Here is a 17,892-nt window from a genome sequence, read left to right as displayed (position 1 = left end):
ATGTGCTGTGGTATCGGGGTAAGAACAAAAGTCAAATTTAAGTACTTAAAAAGTTTTCAAACTGTAACAGTGTCAGAACAACTTATTAAAACCAAAATAAAAATACTAAAGACATTTAAAAAGGAAAAAATCACCATAATCTCATATTACCATAATACAACAAATATTTTTGTGAATTCCTTTTAAACCAAGATCTTTGGCAGGGACACAGCATTCTGGAGACTTTCAAAAAGTAAAATCCAAGCATTCTTTCTGTTTGTTGGGTTCTAAATAACCTAGGCAATGAAATGAGGGGGGCTGTTGCCCCTCTTCCCTCTTCTATGGGCTGTGAGCCTCACAGTGCAGGCCTGAGACACCCTGCCTCATATTACTTCAGTGGAGGGGTTTGTGAAAAACTTATCCCCCCGATCCACCCCAAGTGAAGCAAAATCTCAAGTGTGGAGAGTAGTGACTCCTGGGACTCTGAATTTTTAAGAGGCACCCTCTCCCGACCCCGCAGGGAGTTGATTACACATTTAGATTGAGAAGCAGTTACAGGATGAACTTCCACAGTAAAACAGAGAGACTGAATGGCACCAGGATTACTTTATCCTTCACCAAGCAATTATCTTATCCTTCACCAAACCACTTTCTCGTTTGGTCAGCTGTTTTGCTAAAGCGCTGGCACTCCTAAACCCCTCACACAGCTGTGCTTGGGGCGTGAGACCAAAACAGTGATCCTTAATGGGAAGAAACGCTGGCACTCAGGAGCAGAGCACTCAGAAGAGGATACTCTTTTATTTATATAATTCACTATTTTCCTTAAGAATATTAGCAAAAATCCATTCTGTTCTAATATGAAAATCAAACATCATAATAAACCAGCCTGGGTAAGTTCAAAAGCCCAAATGTCACCTATACTTCCCCGAAGCACCTTTTATTCTATGGGCACCTAATGACTGTATTTTATCAATTCTATGATACATGTTATTTTACCCCACATTTTAACATCTCTGAAATTGAGTTGTGTCTTACAATTGCTGATATGATATAGTTTAATTGGAAGTATTTTTTCTTAATGATACATAGAATAATGGTGTATGTAATAAGCAAAGAAATCAATGATTTAATGAAATATGGTAGATGCTACCAGAATACCTTGGGATAGCCATCTCAGGGAATGATTATGAGACTGACTGATCCTTACCCACGTGAATGTTTAATTCAACACAACCCATATTCCAGTTCAAAAAGCCACTGCTCCTATATATTTCACAGTTCAACTCTGAAACTATGCAAGCAGACTTGCAGACTTGTTCCCCCAGAGCCCGCCAGCCGGGCAGCATGTGAGCTTGCTCCCCAGGTGGGCCCATCTTCTCTGTCAGAAACATCTGAATGAATCTCTTCTACTAAACCACTGACTTAAAGGGCTTCTGGAGGTTGGTACACAATTAGGCGAGTTCACTGACAGCACAGAACCCAAAGGAATGCCTCTGGAATTTATTACCTGGTCATTCTCTGCTGAGGAATGTATCTGGCCAGGTTCCTGTGGCCCATCTGAGACACTCTTACTGTCCATTTTATTTGGTAGGTTCTTCCTACTCGAAATCTCTTCAGCAGAAGAATCTGTCAAACCATCAAAATCTTTCCCATCTGACACACCCATAAACTCTGTGAAAGAATGATCCTCAAGGACATTTGTGGTGTGCTCTATGGTCACCCCCCTAGGGCAGAATTCTCTTGCTGGTTGGCCATTTTTACTGGAGCAGTTATCTTGTTCTGAACATGAGCCAGTCCTACAGAATAGTTTGGAGTTTTTCCCAGGAATACTTTGGGATGATGGGTTCCCTTTGGCTAAGGCACTGTTTTCCTTGAGTGGCACCATAATCATCTTATCCTTTACCAAGCCTCTTTCTAGTTCTGTCAACTCTTTGTTTGAGGATGGTCTGAAATCATGCGCAAGTGATGGTCCAGAATGCTCACTGGGGTCTGCATCTTTCATCTGGATGGCTAGCTGATCTGAGCTGTCACTAGAGGGGACTGTCATGTCAGACAGAGTGGCATTGGAGGCACTGTGGGAAAAGTAGCCACTGGTAATACTGCTGGTGGTAGGGCTACGGGACACTTCTTTCTCCAAGACCCTTGAGTTTGTCAAATCTACTTTAGATGAAAACCACTCTCTGTTCTCCAAGCTGGCATTGTAAACACTGAAGTCAGCAAACTCCACAGGTACATAAGGCTGTGAACCTATCAGTTTTCTGTTAAGAGTTTCCAGATCACTTTCTTCCTCTTCAGAGTCCTATAGAAATGAAGCAAAAGTCAGCCATTAGCTCTTTATAGCAACTGTATTGTTGAGACATGTTTTAAATGCTTTTCTATTAAAGGCGTTCATGTGTTTGCTGTTTTGTTTTGTTTTTTTCTTTTCTCCTGAGTTTGGTTAAATCTTGTCACCCATTATGGGCACAAGTACATTATTCTCAAGTATCTGTGAACAAAAACCCATTATCACCTAATATGAAGGAGATTTATTTCTTCTGTGCTCACTCAATGCTAATTAGAAACCTTTCCTCTCCTGATTTAAGAGAAAGGATGGAACAAAGTGCAGTGGACTTAATTAGCTACTCATGATTGGTTTTCAGTTGTGATGCTGTCCTTTCTCTAATTAAATGAGTAGACAGCCAGAAGCAGAGAGGAACTGCTGCTTCACTTGTTCTTACAATCCTCACCTTGGGGAGCAAAGTGCAGATAAATAAGGTGATTTGTGAAAAATCTCTGAGCTATTTTATAGGAGATAGGGCAGTAAAATAAGGCCCCAACAGCAAAACACCTAAGAACACAATTTCAACACCCATTCTGCAGTATTATACTAAATATTTGGAAGGCTGTAAAATACTAACAGACTGACAATTACCATTGAGGGGTTTTGAGAAGCTTAGATGGAGGATTTGGTTAGAAGGTGAGGAAGATAAGATTTAAATGTAAATTTCCTTTGTCAAATAGCTTTAGAATTCTTTTTATAAAGATTGGTAAATATACAAAAGTGGGTGTTATTAACTCCCAATCTCTCTCCCCAATGAATGATTCTTTGATATTTTTGTGGAAAACAGTGTAAAACATGAGTATTTTACTTCCAAATAAAAATAAATGGTATTACTATCTAGTCATTTCTAATTAACCTAACAAACATCTGATGACACTGCAAATATTCCTTTTCTCTTTTAAAATGTGACTTTCACTCAACAAATATTCATCAAGCACCCACCACATGCCAGCCATTGTCCTAAGAACTGGGAACACTGACGGTGGGCATAAACAGGCATGGTACCTGCCCTCAGGGAGTTATGACTTTAGGTCCTTGTTCTTAGGACAATCCTGGACACAGCATGGGTGGAAATTACATTCAGCATAACAACGAGGTAGCTGTAAAGACCTGGAACCAAAACATCGACCTTACTCATCAGAGAGAAGGAGGGGGAAGGTTGGAAAGAGAGCGGATGGGGAGGGAGACCATGCCCCACAAATACAGCAGATGGTAGTTCACAAATGAATGTAAATTTCATCTACTTACTTTTACAGTAATATTTTCTTCTGCATCTCATAAGATGCTAAATATATAAAAACAGCTCAATACTCTTTAATCCTTCTTAGTTTAAAAAATAACTTTAATATAAATTATTTAAAAGTATTAGTAGTCTTAATTCCTTGGCTATTAATGAAAGGTGAATATCGATTATCAGTGATAAAGTTCCATAAATCAGCAAAATAACATTTTTTGCAACACTAATCTCTTGCCATCCTATCTTTAGCTTTATTCTAAATTAAGAGGCACCTCCGAAAAGGTGTGAGGTAAAATATTCTTTCCCTAGGGTTGGAGGAATGTATGCAAAGGAGCAAATATTGGACAGAATTATCTGAATCAGCAGCCTCTATCTATATATTCTATATTCTCTGCTTGACTTGTTTATACACAAAATTGAATTTCAAGTGTCTGTATATCTTATATTTCCTTTTGGTTTAACCTACCAAAGAAACATAATTCCCCAAGCCCAAGAGTCTCTGATGCAATGAAATACTAAAAAGTTCGTTTGTACAAGGAAAACCAAATTTGAAGATGAGAATTAGTACTTTGGGGCCCTTTATATGCCTGAAGTTATTTCTTCTAAAGACTGAGGAAAAGCCTGTCATTCAAAATATAACGGTGCTGAATCAAATATTCAATTATGAGTATAATGTGTAGAAACAGATACACATTTATCAAACTCACAAAGACAAAAAATTATTCCTAAATGATCAGAATTACCTTCGTAACTCTGAAGAGTCTACAAAACCCTCTTGACATGAAGATCAAATAGAGATCAGCACATGGTTATGCATTTGGAGCAGGGGTGAGCATGGGAGAGTGACCCAAAGAGAAGGGCAAAAACAGCAGGAATAACTACTTTCTGAAAAAAGAGTATAGATGAAATATTTTCCAACATGTAAAAGGAGACTGAAAGTTTGTCAAGTTATTGCCTTCAAAAAAAAAAAAAAAAAAAAAAAGCCCTTACTTGGTTTAAACTATATGTCAAGGGAATTTGGTTAGATTTTTTTATTCCAGAAATATTTATCATTGTATCTTAAAGGAATATTTATCATTGTACCTTAAAGAAGACTAAGCACCTTCCTACTATGTCTTAAGGACAAAAAGAATGAAAACCCTACCTAAAACTAGAGTACGAAGTCAAGTTCTCAAGCTTCTCTCTAGCTACAGTCTTCAGGATTTTATTTTTACAATTTTACTTTATGCAGCTGATATTTACCTATAGATAAAACACCTTGATTTTAAGAAGGGATCAAAACCTACATTAAAGTAGTGACTCTAGGCAAAGAGTTTCATTTGATTAAAGTCATTTTCACTCCCACTATAGTCATGTCTGTGTTGTCCAGCAGAGAGATAGTCTCTGTTTTCAGAAGGACTGTAGCATCTGAGGGCCCCAGTACTTCTGTCCATGGTGCTAAGGGGTGGGCGGCCCCTTTCAGAAACCGCACAGGGTGACTGAAACTGTATTATCTCTGGGAGCACTTGGGATCACTGGGGTCAACCCAATTAGCTGAGGGATGGTAAGCCTTTGTTCTTACACTCTTATTAACAGTGCAACCCTGAGCAAATCGCTCAACGAGTCTTTCGTTTCTTATGTAAGATGGGAGAAAGAAACCATATGCTGTCTATGTAAGACCTAAGAGACAGAGAGAAATGCTTTTCTTTTTGCTCTTTTCTCTGCTTCATGGCTTAAAAAGACCCACAGGCATATCATTGCCTTTATCTTATTCATACAAGACATGAAGTACATTTCTATATCTTCTCAAATTGATCAGATAAAAAAAGAATGCTTTAAGAACCAAGCATATCTATATCTACTATACTTTATGTGAAATTACAGGTTACTTGGGTAATTAGATGAGCTAAAAAATAAAAGGAACAATGTTTCAATATTGCTCCTCAAAAATGATTTCAAATTCCCTTGATTAGACTGAACCAATGATTCACACTTTAATTTTTCAAGAGTGGAAAAGGAAAGAAAGTGAATTAGGAACAAAGGAATAAAGCAGTTTATATCCACTTATAAGGGCAGAAATAAAATTAAAGCTTCTCGAAGAGACACTAGAACCTCAGATCATGCATGTAATACTCTTAAAATCTATCAAAACGCCCTGGAAAAGCTGTTATCTGAAATTAATCAAACAGTTCAATGGCTTTAGAGATGAACAGTGCTCAGTGAGCCAGGTTTCTAAGGAGAGAAGAGGCCGAACTCTCAAGTAAGATCCCAGCAAGAAAAATGGTACCATCAAACCCTACTTAGTGAAATTCATGGTATGTTCCATCACATGGAGTCTAACTGCTGCTCGAGACTTCCTGGGTCAAGAGAAGCTATTTCTATCTTACCCTTTGCTTGCTAGAAGTCCTGAGATAGGTTTTATTTAAAAACATTGAAAGTATAGACAATAACTCTTGGGCAAACTCTGTGAACAGTGAAACTATCTCCTGGGCAGCCCCCAAAGGGTCATTCAGTTATCTCTTAATGGTGCGTTCTATCAAACTGTATTGTTAAAATGAGTTTAAATTTCATGCCTGCACACCATGGAGGTAAGTGCCATGTCAACAAACAGATCCAATCAGCCATAGAGAATTTGAGGGTAATAAACTAGCCACTTGGCCTTTCTAGCCCATGAGGCAGCCTTCATTAATTAAGCAGGCGGGGGTCAAGTAAGCGACTGACAGCTCAATAAGATTCAGAGAGATGGAAGAGCCTGTTGATGTGTATCCTATTCTCCAGCAGGAACTAGGTTGGGGGCTTTGGGCTAGAGGGACAGGGAGAACACAGAGGCAAAGGCAGGGGAGAGAGAGTGGTGAAGGGGAAAATGGTGCCTTTTCTCCTTCCCTCAGTGCACAGGAGGAATGAGAAAGTCATGTCCGAAGATCCGCTAGCGCTCTAAGCATGCAGCAGAGTGGCCAACTGCACAGCCAGATTAAGCTCTAGTTAGTTTCACATGTTGTGCATTAGCAGCATACTCTAGAACTGTTAAAGCAGCGGTCCCCAACCTTTTTGGCACCAGGGAACGGTGCTCTTATGAGAATCTAATGCCTGATGATCTGAGGTGGAGCTGAGGTGGTGATGCTAGTGCTGGGGAGTGGCTGCAAATACAGATGAAGCTTTGTTCACTCCCCTGCCGCTCACCTCCTGCTGTGCGGCCTGGTTCCTAACAGGCCATGGACTGGTACCAGTCCGTGGCCTGGGGGTTAGGGACCCCTGTGTTAAAGGACCTCACACTAATGAGCCTCTTAAATGGATCTGACATGGTGTAGCTGGGAAAGGAAACTTCCCACTCTGCGCGCAGAGTAGTCAGCAGGCAGACATCAACATCAAGCAGCCCCCTCTTGCTCCAAGCAGCTTTACTTTTTCAGATTCTAGGAAAAGCCACAAGAGAGTGAAAGCCCAGACACAAAATTTGAGAATTCTTTCCAGGTCTGAGAATACAATTGAGGTTATCATTTATAATTCAAAGTGTCCAGTATACAGTGTTTTAAAAATAATTTCTTGTATTTGTAATCTGAAAACCAAGTGCTGAGGAATGAAATTTTACAGGTAGCATTTCAACCTACCTGTAGTAAAATATAGATAAGCCAGCCTGAAAGTGAGACTGACACCAAGGGATTTGGAAGCTATGTGGTGAGCAAATTAAAAAAAGCTACCCGAGATGTAGAGATGATGATGGTGGGCGATGACAGACTGCAGTGTGGCTATGAACTACAGAACAATCTTGGCAATAGCATCAGGCAATACGAAAAAAGCTTCCAAACATACCCACAGCTAAATGCATGGTTACTTACTCCAAGTAAGTGCAATTCCTCTAGGTAGATTAACTTCAGAATCTGGCCAATATGTACAGGCACATCAGAAAAATTCAATATTAGTTAAGGTGATGTCTTTGTTACACTCTATAAAAACTAGAATCAGGAAAAGTGCCTTTCCCCCCTTTTCTATTTATACTAAGCAAAAAATAAAATAAAACAGAATGAACACTTAGAAAAAAATTACAGGTCATGGCCACATTCATGCAAAATTTCATTACTGATGGTCACATATCTTTTAAAAAGTCAAGACCCAATACATATCTTAATTTTTTCTAAATTTGGATGATTATGAAAGGGCCTTAAACCCACCACCATGACAATATGACAGAAATGGTTCCAGAACTTACAATCTTCTTCTCACGTTTGCTATTGTGTTCTACTGGCATGCTGCTGCCATTGCTTCCTGAGGGTACAATGCAGCCAGGGTTATGTGCCTGAGATGGAGGCATGCTCTGCAAAGGTTAAGACACACAGATGCATCACACACAGAAGACGATGACAGCCGAATTACACGTTAAGTACGTGCAAGTTAGAAAAGCAATGCAAACATTTTTATTACATGTGAGTAGTGCAACAAATAATTTTACAGGCTGGCGTTAAACTACTGATGAAATCTGACAAGACTACACAGATTCTATGGCAAATAGCGTAATTGGTTTTATTAAATTAAAAAAAAAACCTTTTAATATTTTCAAAACACCTCAGGAACATCTCTTTCTCGCTTGAAAGATAAAAAATACTTTGAAAAAGCCATAAACACAAAGAAAACGACAGCAATAATAACAACTAAAAAATTCCACCATGACTCTGTGTGCTTAAGAAAGAGGTATTCCAGAACAGGATCCATGGAATGATAACCAATACATGTTTACATGCGGCATCTACCTTGTTAGTGCAAACTGTTACTTTTCCACAGGCAAAATGATTCCATTGATTCCATTCTATTTTACGTGGTACAGACTAGCCAAGCATTTACCTCCTGGCTTAGAAGAGGTTTTGCTTCAAGAGCTATCCTTTTCTTATGCTCCTCTTTTACAGGCATTAGGGGCTTGAAAAACTTTGGCGGCTGAGGAGAGAATGCTTTAAAAGGGCTGACTGTTAAGGCATGAGGATTCTCTGATGAACAACCTGCGGAAGACAAAAAAGCATAGGTTTATAGGTACAGAGCACTTTAACCAACACTCAAGAAGCGAGGTAATAACCTAGCCATAGAAATATCTGGTATAACAAAGAAATTAATAAGCTAGTATTTGGATAAGTATTAAAATGGAGGTAGGCAAGAATGGAGATTATTTCTACAAAGTCACAAAGAGTCATCAAACAAATCAGAAAAACCGAATTTTCTACTCTTTTCAAGATCCAACTTAAGAGCCACTTACCAGACCAATTTTGACTCATGCTGATTTTGTTTCCCTGAATTCTCAGAGACCTTATTACCAGCACGTACATTTTGGCACATTATCATTTAATATCTTATTTTATATGTATCTCATTTCCAGTTCGATGTTAAGATCTATAATAGTGACTTTTCTATCTTTTACTGCACATAGCAAGTAGAGGTTCAATAAATAATGACTGTATACTGTATAAATTTTCCTGCAAGCTCCCTTTTCCTTCAAGCCACCCTGCTCCATGTGACTAAAGAAGGATAATTCTTCCCGGCTTTTACACTTTCTTCTATTTTTAGGCCTCTTTTCCTCTTTCTATATTCCCTTTCAGTTCACTGGTACAATGGTACTTAGTAAAAAGTAAGATTAATAGCACTGCCTTACATATTCAAAGAATGCTGTTCCCTTCAGGGCGCTGAAAGATTTTATAGTTAGGTAATAATGCTATCACTAATCAAACTCATTTCTGGTAACATTTTAAAAATTGCTTTAGGAATCAGGGATGTGTTCTCCTAAAAAAATCCTTTGAGCACAAAAACATGACAGAGGTGGATATTCTTTTGGTAAAGAATGAAATCTAATCATAATGTGATAAGATTTGTGTGCGTTTCAAAATTGACTTCCAACTCAAGAAATGATATATGAAAAATGATTTGAATAGTCTAAAGTGCTATACAAAAGGCCTATTATTACATTATTTGGATGATACATTGGATACAAGGCAAAAAGAAATCGAATAAATGAACATGATACGTTCTAGTCAAGAAGATAGTTTCGGATCATCTAGCAAACTAGAATTTCAGCTTCTTATCTTATGTCATCTGTAAAAGAATTTTACCTCATGCTTTTCCTAAGAAATTATAAAGAAGAAACACAGCAAAACAATCTCACCACTCCCTTCTTTGCTCCTTCGAGGTGAATCCCTGGGCAAAGTTCCATAACACGCGACATCTTGGTAACTGGAGCTGTAGTCAGACATGTCCAGCTGATTCTCAGGCCAACCCTGCAAGGTAAAATTAAGTTACCTGTAATTAAGTCCCTCTAAAATGAGAAATAAAGCCCAGATTTGTTTTTTTCTATTTTTTTTTTTAATGGCAGTATATGTACTTGATTTTTATTATGAAATATTTTCAACAGGTAGAAAAGTGCTAAGTATGACAAATACTGTCATACCTGATTTAACTAGAGTGATTGTTAATATTTTATTGTATTTGTTTAAGATTTAATAAAATCACTACAAATAGAGTGACCTACAGGTCCTATTCATCTTCCTTCATATCCAGAAGCAGCCACTCTTATGAATTTGGTATGTATCTAAGGTGACTGGATAATTTAAAGACCAAACTGAAATAGTTCCATTAATAATTTTCCCTGGGTAGCAGGCATAAACTGGGACTGCCCCAGGCAAACTAGATGGTATGATTACTCTATATATCTGAGATTTAACACTATCAAACTGGCATAAGATATTGGTATACTAAAGGGAGAAAACTCCTCTTGTATATCATCTGAACTTATTTAATTTACTTCAACTTCTCAGGAGTTGGCTGCCTCTAAGGACAGATTTTAAACTTTTTGAAGACATAATCCATGTTTATACTCTGAATCATCCAGTCTCTAGCTTGTTAACTTACATAGGATACGAGTTCAAAAAATGTTTCCTGAATAAGATGATGTTGTAAAAGGCCCTTAATTTCAAATCTCTAATTTTATCCCTTAGAAATAATTGTGATGTTGCTATGGTGGATGTAATACCTTCTGAAATCATGTACAGTTAGATGCATAAATACACAGATATTCAATTATGTGTGGGATTATCCTGGTATGGAAAGTAGAGTCATGCTCAGTAACGATTTAACACTCAGAGTACACAGTAATTTCACGTGAATTATTTGAACTTGGACATGTGGAGACAATGATTTGCATAAGATTAAGATGGGAAGTCCAGAGATTTTAAAAACACCAAGATACCCTAACCTTCCAGATTTAGAGTTTGCTAATAACCTAACCATGTCCAAAGGTGCACACCTTATCATCTTCATCAAAGCCAGAAAGGTCTGGTCGACTGGAAGAGACCTATAAAATATGAGTGGTTTTATCAATGTGTTTACATAGTCAATATAAATTTTACATATACATCTATAAAGAAATATGATGTCATATATACAGATGAAGCCTATATGACCATCTCCTCTCTTCTTTCTTCCCTCCCCAGAAGCAATGACTATCCTAAATTTGGGGTTTATTATTCCCATACAGATTTATATAATTACATATATGTATACCCATAAATTATAGCATTATTTTGCATATTTTTATAATTAATATAAAATGATATCTTACTATTTATGGTCTTTCTCAACAGTCCAATAATTTATTTGTTCTATTCTGGACGGAGAACTAGGTTGCTTCTAATTTGTTTCTATTACAAACTACGATGAAATACATGTTATTGCTGCCCCCAAGTACCACCATAGCTGCATCCTACCAGTATTAACATGTGAACTATCAGCATCCTTTAGTTCTAAATATATCCTGTATATCTATGAGACTTTCTGAAAACACATTAAGGCATGAAATCTCTGGCTGTTGATAAGGTATGTGCTCTTTCATAGGCATTTTAGGATCAGCTTATCAGATCCTAAAAGAAATTATGTTAGGAATTTAAAGATCAGTTGAAGGAGATGTGCCAATGTTTTGATACTGTAGATTCTCATCAATGAATAGTCACTCTTTCTCCACATGTTTAGGCTTTCTTTGCGGTGATAACTGGATTCAGATTTTCTATGTCTTCTTGCTTCTGTTTTTTTTGTAGAAATTTCCATTTGTGTAAGTTGGTACTTTTACTGACATAACATTATTCATCATTTGCTCTTATGATGTCTAACTCTCTGTTCTCTCTGTAGTGATAAGCCCTGTATTATTTCCAATATTTGTATTTTCTTTCCTCTTTTTGGCTCCAATCAATTCTTAATTAGAAGTCAGCCCATTTGACCAGTCTTTTCAAAACACCTGCTTTTCAGTTTTATTAATTCTTTCTATTGTTTGTTTTCTATCTCACACACCTCTGTTCTAATCTTTATTATTTCCTTCTTTATTTGAATTTATTATGATTCTGCTAATATTATCTCCTTTAAAAAAATTATTCTGATTATCTTTTTCCAACTTAAAAAATTTTTATCCATAAATATTTCTCTATGAATCTCTTAAAAATAAGGAATTCCTTTTCCTTTTTTAAAAAGCATAACCATGCTACCATTAGCATACCTTAAAAAGTTAAGTGATTCCTAAATAGTATCGGACATCCAGTTAGTGTTCGAATGTCATGCAAACATTTTCATAGTTAATTCTGAATCTGGATCAAAAAGGTTCATATGCTGCAATTGGATGATATGTCTTATAAGTCTCTTTCAATTTATGAGTTTTCCCTTTTCTCAAGGTCGTTTTTCCTGTAAAGTTTCCTACGGTCGAGATTTTGCTAACTGAATCCCAGAGGTATTATTTAACATTCTTCTCTGTCCCTTGTAAATCTTAGTAATTAGATCTGGAGTCTTGATCAGATTTAGGTTCTTTTTTGGAGGTTACTAGGTAGAATACTTCATAGGTAGTCTTTCTTTAGTATTTAAGATAGATATTTCCCTCGTTTATTTTTTACTCTTCTTTTTAATATGAGCTACACATTTCCTAATGGTAGCTCTCACTTTCCTTTTCTCTACTGTCTAGTATTCCTAAGATTCCACTAAAGGCCCAGTCACGTTACACAGCTGTGTTCTCTGGCGTGCTTCCCTCAAACTGAGGAGCAAGTGTGGCACTTTGGGACGCCTGCACCAGTGCTGAATGTCCTATCCTGCCCGTAAGCCCTGATCACAGGCCCCCTCATGTGGTGCCCCCAAGCTGAGACACGTCACGTGAGCCCCAGACCCTGGCAGGGTGAGCTCACACTGTGTACGTTGGGTGTGCTGAGGCTCCTCCGCAGGTGCCGAGCTTTGGCGGAAAGCGCTTCTTTGACCGTGACCGCCTGTAAATTTGAAGAAATAAGTAAAACTTATTTTTCTCCTTTGATGGCAAGAGTAACATATGTTTATTGTGGATGATTTAGAAAATACAGAAATAGAAAACATTTCAATCCTACATGCCATTTGCTCCCCCATATTTACAAACTTGGAATCTTTTTGCACCAATTTTTTTTTTTTTTTGCTTAATCTATCAAAAACATATTTTTCATAAATAAAACCAGGAAAACTGCTGAACTAAAGACATTTATATGTTGTGGATTTTTTTTTTTATTTAGGTGGGCAGAGAAAACGTAGAAGAAATATATATCTTCTTGTAAAACTACATTAAACTTTTATACTGTTTTCCTCTTGTAGTAATTTAGGTGGGACTTTCACTAAAGGAGGATTTTTCTGACAGATGCTAACATTAGTCCTCTTGTTACACAAAACACTTTCCATAACTTCAACTATTACTTCTATAAAATTACACCTCCTGTCTTACAGTTCCACTACCTACTAGATTATTTTTACCTGAATGTCCTGTTCTTGCCGCAAAAGTTAACCAGGGTCCGAAAATTAGGGTAATAGCATGTAGTTAAGCATATGAAATTCAAAGTCAAGCTTTCCAGGTTTACATCTGACTTTGTACCACTCCCTAGCTGTGTAACCTTGGGCAGGTTAACTAACTTCTGTCAGTTTCAATTTTCTCATTTACAAATGGGGATTATAACAGTATTTACATCATAAGGTTATCTTGAAGATTAAATAAACTAATATATCTAAATTACTTAGGCACAAAGCTTATGTAAAAGGTATTTAATAAAATATGGTCATTATTTTGATTTTTCTTAGTATTTATCAAAGTAACTATTTTGTCTAATGAGATCTCTATTCAAGTTTTTCTTCTCGGGCAGATTTAGAGAGAAGGTGTTTGGTAAATAAATTCATCTTTGTTCATTTGGGGTAAAGACTGGTGACTCATCGTCTGGTCTAAATATTGCAGTTACTTGCCTGCCGAAGCCGTTCAAGGCTCAGAATGTTCTCCACCTGCAGCACGCCACGTGTGTACTTCTCAATGTAAGTTTCTCCATCTGACGTGCCTTCATTTTCACTCCTTGCTGCCATGAGAGCCAGAGTTTCCCGGTCCTCAATTTCCTCTGTTGCCTAACGTGACAAAAAGGTGATTATGATACTTTTATATGAACAGTATTTTTTTTAATTCAAACTGTAGTGAGAAAATGATTTTAACACATTCTCCATTACTTAAATTTTGATATTTTTAAAAAAGTAATATATATTTTACCTTTGGTATATTGGATACTATTTCATAGGTTACACCACAGGAATAAAATATATTTTTCAATGATATTCTCCTCTTCAAACTCTGGGTGAAACTCTGGTAAAAAAATAAAGCCAAATTAAGCAATGTGAAAAGATGTTATTTAGTATTTTGCAAATTGTAAAAGCATTATCAATTGTTACATTTTTTGATACATATACAACACCTTACTCGGTGAAACATAAAAAGAATGGGACCAAAGAATCTTTGTCTCCACCCATGAGGGACAATAATGTCCAGCTGTTTTTGGCAGATTACAGAGTTTGCAGCCTATTCGAGTGTGTGAGTGTGTGAGTGTGAGTGTGAGAGTGTGTGTGTGTGTGTGTGTGTGTGTGTGTGTGTGTGTGTGTTTGCTTCTCTGATTTGCTGCCTTCCTTTTCATCTCAGGGTTTAATCAGTCTAACTTGGCAAATTACCAGAAAAACTAGAGAGGATCAGCACCTCTGAGATGAGATCTGGGGAGGCATTCAGATAGGAATTTATTTGCAGCCTACATGTTCTCCTGGTTTTGTCACTAATCTGCTTAGACCTGGCACTTAACCCTTTTCAAACAGTGAAATGTCATAGCTCCACTGCCTCCTAGGATTATGGGTCCCGAATTGGTGAAGGTGAAAAACTCCTTCAGTGGCTGACATTTTCTTCTGCTAATCTCAGGCCCCATTATCTTGGATAAATGAGAAGCAGACTATGACCTGGCAAGTATGGTAACAATCTGCACATCCACCACAAAACACTACTTTGTGATAGAGAGAAGGAATAAACGTAAGAGTTCATACAGGCAAAAGCAGAACCAGGCCCCGTTACTACCTGTTTGTTGTAAATATTGGCTGCAATCCGTTTTCGTAATACTAACTCCATAGCAGCCGGGTGGCTGAGCTGGACTGTGGTCTTCACTATCAGGTAAATCCTTTCATTCTGGGGAGTGACCCTATTCAAGTGAACGGAATCATGCACCGAGGAGTCCCAAGAGGCTATGGCTGAAACCTAAGAATGGGAGAAGGATGGGAAGATGGAAATAAGACAATTCGGGGGTAGCATTTTTACATCACATGCTAGAGAAAGAAAATAAAGGCAACTCAAATGAATTATAGATATTTTTCCTCACTTTTTTTGAATGACAGCACAGAAGTTCTATTTTTTTAAAGTCCCTAGTCCTCTTCTCCAAAGCAAACCACAGTAGCTTAATGGAAAGATAGACCTACAGGTATGTGCAGTAATCCAAAGCCCTTTTAGAGAACCTTAGGAGTCAATTACCTCCTCATCACTGTGCTTTATGATGGGCAGGTAGAAAAACTGGCTGCCATGCTCCTTGGGCAGGATGGAGTTCACACCCGAAGCATGAGGGCCCACGAGCTGCTCATTGGCACTGAGGTCATCCGCTAACCGTGTCCAGGGCACAGAAAAAAAAGTGGAGAAGTCAGGTTTTAATTATGCACCAGAAATTTTAAAATATGTTTTTTATAGATAAAGTTTACATATAACATATTTTAATTTTTTTCTCTCATTCCTTATCCTGCAGTTGAAATAGAGACTCTAATACTCACACAGCTTTTACCTTTTTCAGAAACTATGGGAGTCAAAAACAAAACAAAACAAAGCACCTTTGTGAGTCTCCTATAAATTGCACTGAATATATTCTATATATAGTCCTAGGAATAAACATTTTCACTATATAAAGACACCTTAGAATTTCGCTGCTTTCTGATGTTAATTCCTCCTGGAACCTAGTGTCTGTTGTCTTACTTACATAACATATTAAATTAGAGATTTGAGAAGTTAAATGATCAATTTAGAATCAAAGTTCTCAGCACTTGGGAGAAATCTGAAGGTTGTCTTCTTCCAATGTCCTATGCAATGTGGGATTTACCCTTCACAAATCTCTGTAAATGGTCACCCAGCTTTTGTTTTCACATCTCCAATAATGGGAACTCACTCCATGAGGCACATAGTCTACTTCCAGGCTTTTAAAAAATTCTTCATGTGAAGAGCCAAAGCCCACCTCCCTGTGTCTTCCATCCATCCATTAATCGTCTTCCCTCCAGAAGAGGGGTTTTCAGGCTGTATTTTGAGGATCCCAAGGGCCTTGCAGAAGGGCCTGCTAGAGCCTGCCCATCCCCAAACTCAGCAACTCTGCTTTTGTATTCTACACTTGGGATTCCATTTAAGATTTCATTTGAAAATGGATTTTACTGCTAAAACATATTGAAAACCAGTGTTCTAGGTTTGCCCAGGTTTGATCTAATTGCTATAATTAAGGATAACCCTTAATAAAGGGTGACAATGTGATCATGTTATGGCATCAACACTATTGCAAGTGGGGAGCAAGGGGAACTAGTAAGGAATGCAGATTCCTAGGCCATTGGCAAAGCCTAAAGATTCGGAATCTCTAAGGGTGATTACTTTCTCAGATAATTTCTATGTTCATTAATGCTTTAGAGTAATAGTTACTTTAATGTTTCTCTACGCAGTTCTCAATCTCCCAAGTCCTCTCTTTTTATGATTAAATGTACACATCTCTCTTCTAGTGATTCTATATGTCATGGTTATATATATTTGGTTGGACTAAAAATGTCACCTAGACAGAGCATATGAGTGATTAGAAAAGTGATTTAAGGATCAAAATCATGTGAGTCTGAAGAGATCACAATCCTTAATTAAATGTAATAACCTCTGGAATGTTAGCGGTCTACTTACCATTCAAATCAAGGAAGAGAACTGGTATGTGGGTTTCCATTCCAGGTGGTGGAATCCTAAATTTAATAACAAAATTTAATTATAACCAAGTATGTATTTTACTCTTGTTGAGTAATGAGACACCACAGAGGCATGGACACAGAGAACCACCGTGGAGATACAGGTTCTATTAATGAAATATTTTCACATTTCTTGATGTTCCTATTAACACAAAACATGGGAATTATGCGACTTATATAAAGAACTACCAGTTATATGAATGACAATTAATTAATTGAAACAAAGATTATTTGATTCTTTTCTAAAAGTAATTCTAGTGATGGGAAAGAGATAGGGATATTGTTAAGAGTGGGCACACAGGACAGGATCAGAACCCAGGGGAAGTAAACAAAAGGAACGATATTTTAGAAGATCAAAGAAGGAAAGAATAAAAGATGTATGAAAGGAGGTAGTTAAAGAGGGCCTCAAGGAGTAGAATATGATTGAGATTGAGCTGGCTGTTTATCATAAGTGGCTGGCCGATATACTGCATGTAACCTATAGGATTCCAGCGCAAGAGGAGATTCTTCAGAGAGAAACATCGGGTTACAAATTGCGTGCCTGCGATTTGAAATTTTCTAGTTTCATGATATTGTGAAAGCAATTACACTTCCATTTATCATTACAGACAAAATAACATCACTAATGTTTCTACGCCTGTCTAAAAGAGGTTATCTGGGCATGTACATTTTACGCTGAATAGAAACCTAATTTCTCTTAAATGCATAGGACATACTGTCATAATAAGAATGAGAATAAGCAGCAGCAGCAGTTACCATTAATGAATGGGCACTTATAACAAGGTATTTTTAAAATATATTATCTCTATTCTTTACAACAGTATCAAAAAGTTAGCTCTGTTAATAGATTAGGAATAAAGCTAAGGAAATTTAACACCTAAGAGCTGCAGCTGGAAACTAAACCAGCTCTATCTGACTCCAGAGTCTAAAATGTGGCACTATTTCTTATGAGCATCAGGACTGACAGATGAGTCAACTAACTGACCATAGTTTGTGTAGTGTTTAAGTGCTGACTCTATGTTAGTGATCAAATTAAGTGGGCACT

General features: G+C 37.3%; 1 protein-coding gene across 1 annotated transcript in view; it reads right to left on the bottom strand.

Moving 5' to 3' along the window:
* Positions 1-743: 743 nt before the first annotated feature.
* KIF13A (kinesin family member 13A) overlaps positions 744-17,892 on the bottom strand; it is a 175,088-nt gene continuing 157,939 nt past the window's right edge. Inside the window, 12 exon segments of the mRNA XM_039866482.1 lie at positions 744-1,479; positions 1,481-2,278; positions 7,720-7,824; positions 8,349-8,500; positions 9,652-9,763; positions 10,789-10,836; positions 12,701-12,778; positions 13,767-13,919; positions 14,059-14,151; positions 14,902-15,078; positions 15,349-15,473; positions 16,789-16,844. Coding sequence (XP_039722416.1) covers positions 1,441-1,479; positions 1,481-2,278; positions 7,720-7,824; positions 8,349-8,500; positions 9,652-9,763; positions 10,789-10,836; positions 12,701-12,778; positions 13,767-13,919; positions 14,059-14,151; positions 14,902-15,078; positions 15,349-15,473; positions 16,789-16,844 — 1,936 coding nt within the window. The 3' untranslated portion in view covers positions 744-1,440.

Source organism: Pteropus medius, unplaced genomic scaffold (assembly GCF_902729225.1).
Source record: "Pteropus medius unplaced genomic scaffold, Ma_sr-lr_union100, whole genome shotgun sequence".
In the NCBI taxonomy this organism is placed as follows: domain Eukaryota; kingdom Metazoa; phylum Chordata; class Mammalia; order Chiroptera; family Pteropodidae; genus Pteropus; species Pteropus medius.
This window is presented reverse-complemented; position numbering and strand designations above follow the sequence as displayed.